At 50.5% G+C, this 12,768-nt stretch overlaps 1 protein-coding gene across 1 annotated transcript; it reads right to left on the reverse strand.

The window, feature by feature from the left end:
• Positions 1 to 996: 996 nt before the first annotated feature.
• Positions 997 to 9,404, reverse strand: RARRES1 (retinoic acid receptor responder 1). The gene is made up of 6 exons (XM_083869064.1): positions 9,155 to 9,404; positions 4,744 to 4,806; positions 3,234 to 3,408; positions 2,516 to 2,652; positions 1,664 to 1,726; positions 997 to 1,559 (listed from the first exon to the last, which is right to left on the reverse strand). Exons 1-6 carry the CDS (start codon positions 9,383 to 9,385, stop codon positions 1,401 to 1,403), a joined length of 828 nt encoding a protein of 275 aa, XP_083725190.1. The 5' UTR covers positions 9,386 to 9,404; the 3' UTR covers positions 997 to 1,400.
• Positions 9,405 to 12,768: the final 3,364 nt, after the last annotated feature.

A 12,768-nucleotide genomic window follows, 5' to 3' on the forward strand; every position in this document is an offset into this window, starting at 1 on the left:
TTGATGGGCTTTGTATTTGTATTTATATTTATGGAGTTTAAATTATATTCAGACAGTTGTGATGTGAATTCCTGGCTGCTGAGTTGTGCTGGTTCTCCACAAACCTGGAAAAGAAACAAACCCCAAGAATTTTGCTGTACGATTTGAGGTTTTGGGCTGAAACCTTGGCCTAAAATCAGCTGAGGGAGACTTTTTGCCTTAGAATTTCAACAGCTTTGCTACTTATCCAGAGGTTCTTCTGGAGTTCTTTAACTGCTGTGGGTTTGTGAGCAGCCAGTTCCACCACCCTGGTGCCAGTGGCAAAAACAAGGTGAGGAGACAAAAGCAGAGCCCCAAAGTGCCAAATCCATCCTATTCCAAAAAATACTAATTTTTTCCCAGCTTCTTTAAGGAATGTTGGAATTTCGCTCCCTGATTTCACAGTTCTGATGGTGAGCAATGTTCTCCCAGTCAGCAGGAATGAAAACACCAGGAGGGAGTGGAATGCTGATTCCCTGAGTTTATTGGGTGCTGAGGGGAAAAGCTTCAGTCAGGAAATCAGATTTACTTGTGTAAAATGCTGGAATTTGGGAAGCTGACATCACCCAGCCTAAAAACATCCAGGAAAAGCTGTTGTGTGAAATCCTTGGATTGTTGTTCCAAATTCCAGCTCAAGGATTGTGAAAACCACCCCAAATTAAACAGAACAGCCTCCCCCAGAGTCTCTATTCCTCAGGAACGTGGAGTTCTTGGGAAGGGTTTAATTTATCCTGCCACAAACCTGGCTAAAAGGTGAGTTTGGGAGAGTTTGGCACAATCCCCGTGAGGTGGGACAGTGATGGATCTGCTGGGAACCCAGCTGGAGAATTTGGGAACCCAGGAGCTGTTCCCAAAGCTGGGAATTTATCCCCAAAGAGCCTCCCTGGCTCTGCAGGTGTGTTTGGGCTTGAGGTAACAGAGAAGGTGGAAATTTGGGCTCCAACAGCAGCAGAAAGAAAACCCAGCCTCGACCCTGAGTGATGGCATTTGGTTTATTGGAGATGAGAGTTAAAAATCAGCATGATTCTAGCCCAAAACGTGATAAAAAATTAGTAGGCAAATCTCTCTTAGTGACAGATTAACACTTTGCTCACGATCTTTATCCAAATATATTAATTTTTGTTTATAAACTCTTAGGTAACAGTTAATTAGTGACATCAAATCAACTGCTGTGTGTTCATCTGTGTATATATGGAGTAGCAGAGGGTTCAGGCAGAGCTGCAGAACTTGAATCTCTCAGCTGAAGAAGTGACAGGAATTGATTTTGGATCAGTGAAACCTCTCCCATTCACTGCCCAGCGTGGAAGGATCATCCCAGCTCCAGGTCTGCCAGCACAAGCATTTGCTGATTGCATCCAGAGCCACAAAAGTCAGGATTTCAGTTAAAAATTTGCTCCTTTTCCAGCTGCAGGGGCAGCAGCTGATCCAGACTCTGCCCCAGACCCCTCATCCACACTGTGGCTCTCGGAGGCACAGAAATGTTTCACCTTCAGGGGGTGCCCCGGGAGCCACGTCAGGCGCATGTGGCAGGAAATCATCTCCTGCAGGAGGGAGTTAAATTTAAACAAAGATTTTTTTATCATCTTGGCTGATGATTTTATCATCTCCTGCTGACAGGAGGGGCTGTTCTTGTGCACTTCCTTACCTGGGTTGGGATTTCATGCAGCAGCACAGTGTAGTCAAACTCGGTGAAATTGTCTTTCCTCATCTGGGCAGGTGTAAAAAAGAAAAGAATTATCAGGAGCACAGGTTTATATTGTTAAAATTGAATGTCCGCTGTGGTTTACTGGAGATCAGGGAAGGAGGTGAGTTGCTGTGGCTGCTGGCTGGAGTTGAGATGGGTTTTGATCATGGAAAGATGGAGTTAGGAGCATTTCCTGCATGGAATATTTGAAGGCACCAAGATCTGGGTGACTCTGCAGCCTGTCTGCACTGGAACAAGAACTCATCAATTGAATTTACCCCCTCAATTAAATCTGACAATTGTACGAACCTCTCCTTCAGAGAGATGAACAGCTGAGGAGCCAAACCTGACTCCTGGCTGTGGATCCCAGGGGGCTGAGGGCAGAGAGCTCTGGAAGAGCTGCTGGATTCTGCAGGGGCTGGAGCTGCTCCCCTGCCAGGACAGGGGGCTCTGGAAGGGCTGCAGGGGCTGGAGCTGCTCCACAGGCAGGACAGAGGGCTCTGGAAGGGCTGCAGGGCTGGAGCTGCTCCACAGGCAGGACAGGGGGCTCTGGAAGGGCTGCAGGGGCTGGAGCTGCTCCACAGGCAGGACAGAGGGCTCTGGAAGGGCTGCAGGGGCTGGAGCTGCAGAATCTGCTGTCAGAGGGCACAGGGTGTTTTGGGCTCTGCTGTGGGGCTCAGGAGCTGCAGCTCCTGCAGATCCAGCTAAGGAGGATTTTCCCACAAAACCTGGACAAAGTGCTGGTGCAGAGGGAGCTGCTGGTGAGGAGCAGGCTCTGGGATTTGGGGAATCCCCCTGTCCCTCCTCACTCACCCACTGCCTCACGGACTTCACTTGTGCCAGGAAGTATCCCAAGGTCTCCGTGGACTTTTCCCACATGATGGAGCTGCTGCCAGCCACAGCCAGAGCCCACACGGGCTCCAGGGCAGGCTCAATGTTGCCATAGCTGTCTGCAAGGCAAGGAGAAACAGGAAACAATATTAACTCTGCCTGGGCAGCAGAAAAATGATGAAGCTCAGAGCAGTTTTGCCTGGCACAGCACCATTCCTGGATGTGTCACAGGGAGGAGGGAGGGGGATGAGGCCAAAGCTGCAGTTCCAGGCAGAGCTGACACTGCCAAGAGAGGGATGAGGTGAGAAACCCAGAAATCCACAATAATGGGAGTCCTCACCTAGCTGGGAGAAAAGATGGGATTTTTCCAGGATGGAAAAGCTGTGTTGGTGATGCTCAGTGAGCTCCCAGGCTCCCTGGGGAGCTGTGTGGGTTTGGGCACTCATCATTCCTGGAGGACAATCTGCACTGACTGGATTTCAAAGTGCTGTGGAGCTGCTTTTAAAGCCCAGCCACCTTCACAGGATGGTGCTGAGAGCCACTGGTAAATCCACAGGGGATCTGTTCTCCCAAAAAGCCCTGGGGAGGTGGGATGGCTCTGACAGCAGGATCAGGGTGCTGCTCTCAGCACTGGCTCCTTTTCAATGTTTGTGTCCTCTGAGATAAAATGAAATCCAGGGGAATATTTGGAGGGATATACCTGGAATGTTGCTCCCAGTTATTGGCTTGCTTTGGTGCCTGATCCTTTGGTAAATTCTGTTGTCCTCTTCCTGGATTTCCTTCTGGTCTTTGGTGTGGGAGCACTTGATGCTGACGACAGGAGGAGACTTTTTCTTTGGGTACAGCACTGTAGCCAGGCAGTTCCCAGCATCTTCCTGTCAAAGGGACAGTTTAAAACTGTTATTTTTAATCAAGATTTTATTTACTCACTCTTTGTATGAAGCTGTTCAGGGGTTAGCAAAGTGTCAAGAAGGATTTTATTTTTATTTTATTTTTATTTTTTCCAGGAAAGAGGTTAAAACCACAAGTCTAAAGGGATTTAACAGAAGGTTTTAATTAATGCTTGTCCTGCTTTCAGGACATGACAGTGCTCTAAGTCATCTTGGAAATATGTTTGTGAGAGCTCAAGAAACAGCATTAATTGATAACAGGGACTTTCATTGTGCCAGCCTTGAAACAAAAACAATCTAAGGCTTCACAGTGAGTTCTGAAAACCATTTGAGTGCCACAAAAATGTCACACTGTCCCCAACCTCAGGCCATGCACAGTTCCATCAGGCCTTTGGTGCCTCAATAACCTGAGCAGGAATTCCCTCAGGGATTGAGGATTGAGGATCACTGAGTGAGTTGGAACAAAGACAGGGAGGAGCAGAAAGGTCCTGCCATTGTGGCAGATCCATTCAGGACACAAATGTCCCTGTTTTTGGAGCTGCTGGAGGTGATTTAATGCCCAGGGTGAGGAGGAGGAGGAGCAGAACTCACCCCAGTCGTGATTTAATGCCCAGGGGGGTGAGGAGGAAGAGCAGAACTCACCCCAGTCGTGATTTAATGCCCAGGGGGACGAGGAGCAGAACTCACCCCAGTCGTGATTTAATGCCCAGGGGGAGGAGGAGGAGGAGCAGAACTCACCCCAGTCGTGATTTAATGCCCAGGGGGAGGAGGAGGAAGAGCAGAACTCACCCCAGTCGTGATTTAATGCCCAGGGGGGTGAGGAGGAAGAGCAGAACTCACCCCAGTCGTGATTTAATGCCCAGGGGGAGGAGGAGCAGAACTCACCCCAGTCGTGATTTAATGCCCAGGGGGAGGAGGAGCAGAACTCACCCCAGTCGTGATTTAATGCCCAGGGGGAGGAGGAGCAGAACTCACCCCAGTCGTGATTTAATGCCCAGGGGGAGGAGGAGGAAGAGCAGAACTCACCCCAGTCGTGATTTAATGCCCAGGGGGGTGAGGAGGAGGAGGAGCAGAACTCACCCCAGTCGTGATTTAATGCCCAGGGTGAGGAGGAGGAAGAGCAGAACTCACCCCAGTCGTGATTTAATGCCCAGGGGGAGGAGGAGCAGAACTCACCCCAGTCGTGATTTAATGCCCAGGGGGAGGAGGAGCAGAACTCACCCCAGTCGTGATTTAATGCCCAGGGGGGTGAGGAGGAAGAGCAGAACTCACCCCAGTCGTGATTTAATGCCCAGGGGGAGGAGGAGCAGCAGAACTCACCCCAGTCCTGTAGTCCTCAGTGCTGAACTGCAGGTAATACTTGTGGCCAGACTCTGGGATGTTCTGCAAGAGAGAAGATGGAGCCAGCAGTGGAATTAAAGCCTATGAGGAGGGGAGGTTCCTTCTCAAATTCCCTGGATTTGAGTGCAACATCACTGATTTTTAGTCTTCCTTGGTGTTGAAATACAATTCTGGCTGTTGGCAGGACCCAAAGCAAACCTTTGTGTGTTATTTCTCTCACCCTGAGCCTTCCTGTTCCCAGCACACTTTTCCCAGGAAATGATTCCTGGCACAAGGTGAGTGGAGTTTCACACCCACAGCAGACCCTCAGCTCAGCCCCACACAGAGCTGGAAAATCCAGGTTAAAAATTGCTTTAGTCCCTCTGTTTTTATAAAACCCCCTCCTGCAGCTTTAGGATGAGGCAAGTCCAGTGTGGAAACAAATCTCACCACGAAGGAGATGCAGGAAACAGAGAGGATGAGCCCAGATTTTTTTGATAATTTCTTTCTTCTCTGCATCCTCCTTCTCCCCTTCTGCCTTTTTTGTGAATTGCCTCAAATATTGTCCTCAGAGTGGCAATGGGACGTGGGCAGAGTGGTGAAAACTGACTTTCTGAAATGCAGGATCACCAAAGAAAGAGTGATTGCAATGAAATCAGGTTTAGAAAGGTCTTATCCCATGCAATAATCCCATTTAAATGTAAGATTTTAACTGTTTTAGAGCCCCCTTTTAGGTGTTACATGGTTTACAACACCCCTAATCTGATTAAATTTGGGGTTTTTTTTACAGTGATCCAGGATCACTCCTGTAGATCATCAGTCCTGCAGTGAGAGAAGCTGAAATAATCAGCAGGACTTTTAAAAGAGCACAGAAATCTGAGTTTCTGGGGGTTTTGAGGCAGAAATCCTGATTTACAACAACTCCCCCACAGTACTGCTAGTAGGTACTACCACTACTACTACCACTTTACTACTGCCGCCTCGACAGCTTCAAATGATGCTCCAGAGCTAAAATAAATATTTACTGTGCTGTCAACACCTGAGGCTTCCTGAGCTCACCAGGGAGAAGAGAGAAGCTCCATTTGGCATGAAATAATTGCACAGAAGTCTTTGTAGTGCTGAAAGAAAACTTTTATTTCCAGTATTTTTTCCTCCCTCTCATCCCAAAATGCCCAAATTACCCAATCCCAGAACTCAGGGATGTCTGGCAACCCCCAGGGCAGCAGCCAAAGATAAAAAGTGTCCAAAAGGAGAAGAAAACAAGTGAGTAATTCATTTTTCCACTCAATATCTGGGTCATGGGATTCTTTTAACTTCTGGGCTCCAAACTGCTGCAACTTTCCTGACAGATTTTTGGTCCTGGGAAGGGCAAAACGGCAATTCCAGAGCAGCTTCACTGCAGGACCTCAAGGAATCGGTTTCTAATCCATTTCCAATCCATTTCCAATCGGTTTCAAATCCATTTCCAATCAGTTTCCAATCAGTTTTTAATTGATTTTAATATCAGAGAGTAGAGCTGTGGTGTTGCACTGTTTGTGGCCAGGTGAAATGTCCACCTGGATATTTGAAAATTGGATTTTCTAGTCCAATTTAAGCAAATGGTGCACGAGGTCATTTAATTTTAAGCAAATGTTGCACCTGGTTTTTACCTTTCCCCTTCACCTCCCTGCTCCTAAATTAGGATTTCCAGGATGGGAAACTGTTCCCAAAAGTTTCCCTTTAAATTCTGGGATCTTCATCTGGCACAAATTAATGTTTCATTATCAAAAGTGTGTTTTAAAAGTGCAGGACAACAACTCCAGGAGCTGCTGGAGGTTTCCTACAAGTTCTTCACTCAAAAGAAAATAAGAGACAACAAAAATCATCTGCATCCAACAGCAAAGTCAGGATTATTCCAGGAAAGAAAGTCTCATTTTACCTGAATTTGAAAGATTTTTCCCATCTAAGAGAGTTCCCAGTCCTGTTTCTAATTATCAGTTTCACCAGCTTGTGGGCTAATAAAGGTAATATTAAATTACAATGCTCATTATTAAATTCCACTAATGAATTATCCTGATTTTATGAGATCCTGTAATAGAGTAACCAATAGGAAATTTCAAAAATAATTAAAAAACAGACAAACCTGAAAAATAAAAACACCCCAATCCCAACATTTCTGCCTCTTGCCTTCATTTAATACAGCAAATTCCTTCCAGGAAATTCTTGTCTTTTTTTTTTTTTTCAGGGGAGGACAGGAAAGAAGGAAGTTCCCACTTTTAGTGCATTTCTCCTCTTGTTTTGACAGAGCGTGCAAAAACAAAAATCAAAGAAAATAAAAAAAGGGAAATAAACTGCAGACAGTGGCTCCAGTGAGCTCCTACTGAGGAAATAAAGAGCAATTTCACTTCTCTATCATGAGCCAATTATTTTCCTTCCTGTATCAGAAGGCAGGTGGAAAAACCCCTTTCCCTCCCCACAAATATTCACTTATTCTTCAGCCACGCACAGGTGTTTATAGATGGAAATATTTCTATGTAGACATATGCAAAATACCCAGGAAATACAGAAGTGTGTGTGTACTTTTGGGGAGAATAAAATAACACAGAGAATTCCTGTCAAATAGGTGTTTGTAGCAATTTCAGGAAAGGAAATTTAAGGAATTTGAAGGGAAAATTAAATATCCCAGGAGCACTCCTATGCTCAGCACCCAATAATCTCTGTAAAATATTAATTAATCCATCCCAGATATTTCTCACATCCCTTTTTTGAAAGGAGAGATTTAACACTACACCCTCTTATTCAGTTTTAGGAGTTGCAAAGGGTGAGTGGTGGAAGATCTCCAGATCCTGGAAAGGATCCAGTGGAACCCAGAACAAGCAGCTTTTGCTCTCAGGAGCTGCCCAGCAGAATTTAGATCCAGAATTTATTTTTCTGGGAACTCAGAACAAGCAGCTCTTGCTCTCAGGAGCTGCCCAACAGAATTTAGATCCAGAATTCGTTGTTCTGGCAACCCAAACAAGCAGCTCTTGCTCTCAGGAGCTGCCCAGCAGAATTGAGATCCAGAATTTATTTTTCTGCTGTCAGAGAATTTGCTCTCAGGAGCTGCCCAGGGCTGGAGTTAAATGCCATCCCTCAGCCTTTCAGGAAGGTGATACATTCCTTCCAGGATCTACAGCCCGGGACAAACATTCCCCACAGGTTTTTGCCTGATCCTGTACTTTCAGGGACTGAATAAACTGTAAAAACAACCCCAAACCTGGGGGAGGAGAAGGGCTGCACCCCAAGCACCACCCCGAGCATCCCAGGACGGGACGGCTCTGTCCCCTTGGCTGCTCCTCTCTGGGACTCCTGCCCTGTTCTGTCACCTCAATTCCATGTCAATTTTGGAAGATTAAGGTGTATTTTCTGATGGGAGCTGCAGCGCCTTTAGATGGAGGGAGGGACTGCGGGACAGCAGCTCCTGAGGAGAGACAGGGGGGACTGCGGTGCCTGAGGACACCCGGGGGTCCCTGGGGAGATCTGGGTGTCCCTGAGGAGATCTGGGGGTCCCTGAGGAGATCTGGGGGTCCCTGAGGACACCCGGGGGTCCCTGAGATCTGGGTGTCCCTGAGAAAGGGGAGAAGGGACAGAGGTGCCTGAGGAGATCTGGGTGTCCCTGAGCTGTCCCAGCGGTCCCTGAGGAGACCCGGGTGTCCCCGAGGAAGGAATGGATGGACAGAGGTCCCTGAGGAGATCTGGGTGTCCCTGAGGAGACCTGAGTGTCCCTGAGGAGACCTGAGTGTCCCTGAGGAAGGAATGGATGGACAACGGTCCCTGAGGAGATCTGGGTGTCCCCGAGGAAGTAGAGAAGGGACAGCGGTCCCTGAGGGCACCCGGGTGTCCCTGCGCTGTCCCAGCGGTCCCTGATGAGATCCGGCTGTCCCCGAGGAAGAAGAGAAGGGACAGCGGTGTCTCCTGTCCCCGGGGTGTCCCTGAGGAAGGGGAGAAGGGACAGCGGTCCCTGATGAGATCTGGGTGTCCTTGAGGAGACCCAGGTGTCCCCGAGGAAAGGGAGAAGGGACAGCGCTGTCTCCTGTCCCCGGCTGTCCCCGAGGAAAGGGAGAAGGGACAGCGCTGTCTCCTGTCCCCGGCTGTGCCCGAGGAAGGAGAGAAGGGACAGCGCTGTCTCCTGTCCCCGGCTGTCCCCGAGGAAAGGGAGAAGGGACAGCGCTGTCTCCTGTCCCCGGCTGTCCCCGAGGAAAGGGAGAAGGGACAGCGCTGTCTCCTGTCCCGGGCTGTCCCCGAGGCTGTGGCAGCGTCTCTTGAGGGAGGCGAGAAGGCGCTCCCAGCGCCCCGCGTGGGAACGCGCTAAGTTCACTCACACACAACAATCCTAACGTAATAATTACTATTAATTACACGTCTCTCCCCACCTCGCCGGCTCCCCGCTCACCTTCAGCGTGGCCTTGCGGAGCTGGCCGAGCGCCCGGAGCCCCCGGAGCGATCCCGCCTGGGCGTTGCGGTAGTGCAGGGCCACCCTGGCGGCCCCCGCGGCCGCGCGGCTCCCGGGCCGCGGCTCCTCCCGCCCGGCCGGGCCCGGCGCCGCGGGGCTGCCGCGGGGAACCGCCGCCGCCAGCAGCAGGAGGAGGAGGAGAGAGGGAGGGGAGGCTCGGAGCCCCGCCATGGTGTGCGGGCACAGCGGAGGGCACTGGGGAGGGCTCGATTCGCTGTATAAATAAATAGCGGGGCCCGGCCCGCTGCTCCCGCCCGGCCCGGCCCGGCGGTGACTCCCCTTCCCTCAGCCCTCCCACCCCGGAGCCTCCGCCGGCCGGGGGGGAATTGAGGGGAATTGGGGGATAAACGGGCTGGAGAGGAGCCGAGGGGCTTCAGGAGAGCTGGGATGTTATGGGGACTCGGCGGCTTAAAGATGCTGGGGGGACATTGAGAGAGACGCGGGTTTTGAGGGGAACCAGGGGGGTTTGAGGGGTGTCAAGTACTGAGGGGAACCGGGAAAATTTGAGGGGGTCTGAGGCTTCTGAGGGGAGCGAGGGGGATTTGAGGCAGTTTGAGGCTTCTGAGGGGTGCCAAGGGAATTTGAGGAGTGTCAGATACTGAGGGGAGTCAGGGGGATTTGAGGGGGTCTGAGGCTTCTGAGAGGAGCCACAGGGATTTAAGGGATGTCAGGTACTGAGGGGAGCCAAGGGAATTTAAGGGGTGCCAAGTACTGAGGGGAACCAGGAGAATTTGAGGGGGCCTGAGGTTCCTGAGGGGATCCAAGGGGATTCAAGGCAGTCTGAGTTTTCTGAGGGGAGCCAAGAGAATTTGAGGGATGTCAGATACTGAGGGGAGCCAAGGGAATTTAAGGGGTGTCAAGTACTGAGGGGAATCGGGAGAATCTGAGGGGGCTTTGAGGCTTCTGAGGGAAGCCAGGAGTATTTGAGGGGGTCTGAAGCTTCTGAGAGGAGCCAGGGGGATTTGATGGGTTTCAGGTATTTAGGGGAACCAGGGGGATTTGAGGAGTGTCAGGTATTTAGGGGAACCAGGGGGATTTGAGGAGTGTCAGGTATTGAGGACAGCCAGGGCCACTCAGTGGGGACCAGGGGTTCTGAGAGAAACCAGGAGGATTTGACGGGGAATGAGGACTTGGAGGGCAGCCAGGGAGGGATTCACAGGGACCAGGGATTTTAAGGGGAGCCAGAGGGATTTGAGGGTGACAGGGTCCTAAGAGAACCCAGGGCAACTCAAGGGGGGCCAGGGGTTCTGAGAGGAGATGAGGAAGACTTGGGGAGGGCTGGGAGCCAAGGGGGATTTGAAAAATGCTGGAACTTGAGCAGGACTGGGGGTTCTGAGAGGAGCCAGCAACACTGAGGGCACAGGATTTGTCTGAAAGGAGCTGCAGCTCCAGCCAGACGTGTAATCCTGACACAGATCCCAGCAAACACAGGTAATGCTTTGGAAAAAATGCAGTTAGCTCCTTCTCAGCGTTACCACAACTCAACACCTCCCAAAGCTCCAGAGAGGAATCTCACTCAGACCGGGACACGCTTTGCCTGGGACACAGCTGAAATATTCCAAATGTAGTGCACAAGAAGCATTCATCTCTGCAATAAATCTCATTTAGCAAAGTTTTTGGAACCACTATAGTCATGTCTTGGTAACATGAAGAAAATCAACAGAGCACGCAGCCAGATTCCCTTAAAATGATGTTTTGGGATAAAAGTGGGCTCGTTGCCTTGCTCCCCCTGGAAGCATCTCTGTTGGAGAGACTCAGTGTGGTAAAATAGTCGAAGGCTGCAGCACTTCCTGTGTTAAAAAAGCTGATTTTTAATGACCTGCTCTATTACCATCTGAGCAGACAGGGGTTTGTATGTGCAGCTGGGAATCTATTTTTGGGCTCTGCATGAGGACTGTGGCAGGTTTCTGGGCTGGGACCTCAGAGAAGTAAATCAAAACGAAATCAAAACTCTGCTTAAGTACTCAAACTGTCTCCTGTGGAGCTTTAAGTCTCTCTCTATTACCAGAACCCTTTTTCACAGCACTGGAAATTCAGTATTTCCGAGGCTTTCCTAAGTGAGGGAAAGAACTATTACAGTAAAAGTATAATATCATCCTTTAGTACAGTTTTTTTTTATACCACCCAGCTAGTTTTCCTGAATTTGTTGATTATGTAATTATGATAAAGATTGTGTAATTACCAGTTTGTATCTTTACATTCACATTTCACACAGGCCAGGCTGGAGGGGGTTTGGAACAACCTGGACTAGTGGAAGATGTCCCTGCATAACCTGATGTGAAGGCTAGATGGAATATAATTTTTTTTCTTATTGACACACATGCCATGTTTATCTCACAATATTTTTCTGGAAGAAATCACCGTTTCCTCGCTGTGACAGGGCTGATGTCCCATCACACTGAATCTCTGAGTGTCCTGGGGTGGCCCTGGGGGGTTTGAGCTGTGTCCTGCTGTCCCCTCCCTGCCCTGTCACAGCACCCGGCTGTGGGATTATCCCTGAAGGTGCCGTGGGAACGCAGGAAGCGCAGATCCATCAGGGAAAGGCCAGAGGAGAGGTGGGGCAGGGCTGGGGAAAGGATGTCGGGCAGGGTGGGGTGGGATGGGATGGGATGGGATGGGATGGGATTGATGGGATGGGGTAGGATGGGATGGGATGGGATTGATGGGATGGGATGGGATGGGATGGGGTGGGGTGGGGTGGGATTGGGATGGACAGATGGGGTGGGATGGGATGGGATGGGATGGGGTGGGATGGGATGGGATGCAATGGGGTGGGGTGGGATGGGGTAGGATGGGATGGGATGGGATGGGATGGGGTAGGATGGGATGGGATGGGGTAGGATGGGATGGGATGGGGTGGGATGGGATGGGATGGGATGGGGTGGGATGGGATGAGGTGGGATGGGATGGGATGGGGTGGGATGGGATGGGATGGGATGGGATGGGATGGGATGGGGTGGGATGGGATGAGGTGGGATGGGATGGGATGGGATGGGGTGGGATGGGGTGGGGTGGGATGGGATGGGATGGGGTGGGATGGGATGAGGTGGGATGGGATGGGATGGGGTGGGGTGGGGTGGGATGGGATGGGATGGGATGGGGTGGGATGGGATGGGGTGGGGTGGGGTGGGATGGGATGGGATGGGATGGGATGGGATGGGATGGGATGGGATGGGAGCGGCTCCTCCCGCTCTCGCTGCTCAGGAAAGAGTTAAACCCACCCTGCGCTAGGAGTTCGCACTCACACCTTCGGGGGAGTACTTTTAAATAGAGGTAAAAGCCTCTAAATGCGGTTTTGTCACAAAAAAAAAAAAAAAAAAAAAAAAAAAAAAAAAAAAAAAAACCTGCCAGGCCTGCCAGGCTCAGAGGCGCTGCCCCCATCCCTGGGTTAGGCTGCACTTCCTTTCCCCTGGCGTTCTCCTCCTTTTCCTGCTGTCCCGGTGACAGGGCAGTTTCCTTCCTCCCGAGGCTGTGAGTGACCCAGAGCCGGTGTGACAAGGGCACTGAACCCCTGTGACAGAGCAGGGACAATCCCGGGGCGGTTTCCTACTCTC

The sequence above is a fragment of the Zosterops lateralis genome (genome assembly GCF_965231275.1).
Source record: "Zosterops lateralis genome assembly, chromosome: 10".
NCBI lineage: Eukaryota > Metazoa > Chordata > Aves > Passeriformes > Zosteropidae > Zosterops > Zosterops lateralis.

Bases quoted from the DNA above. Each gene is read 5' to 3' on its own strand.
- RARRES1 (XM_083869064.1), bottom strand. From the start codon at position 9,385: ATGGCGGGGCTCCGAGCCTCCCCTCCCTCTCTCCTCCTCCTCCTGCTG. The intron at 3,409-4,743 runs GTGAGTTCTGCT...TCCCTTTGACAG, and splicing joins CTGAGGACTACAGGACTGGG to GAAGATGCTGGGAACTGCCT. The intron at 1,560-1,663 runs GTAAGGAAGTGC...TCCCTCCTGCAG, and splicing joins TGCATGAAATCCCAACCCAG to GAGATGATTTCCTGCCACAT.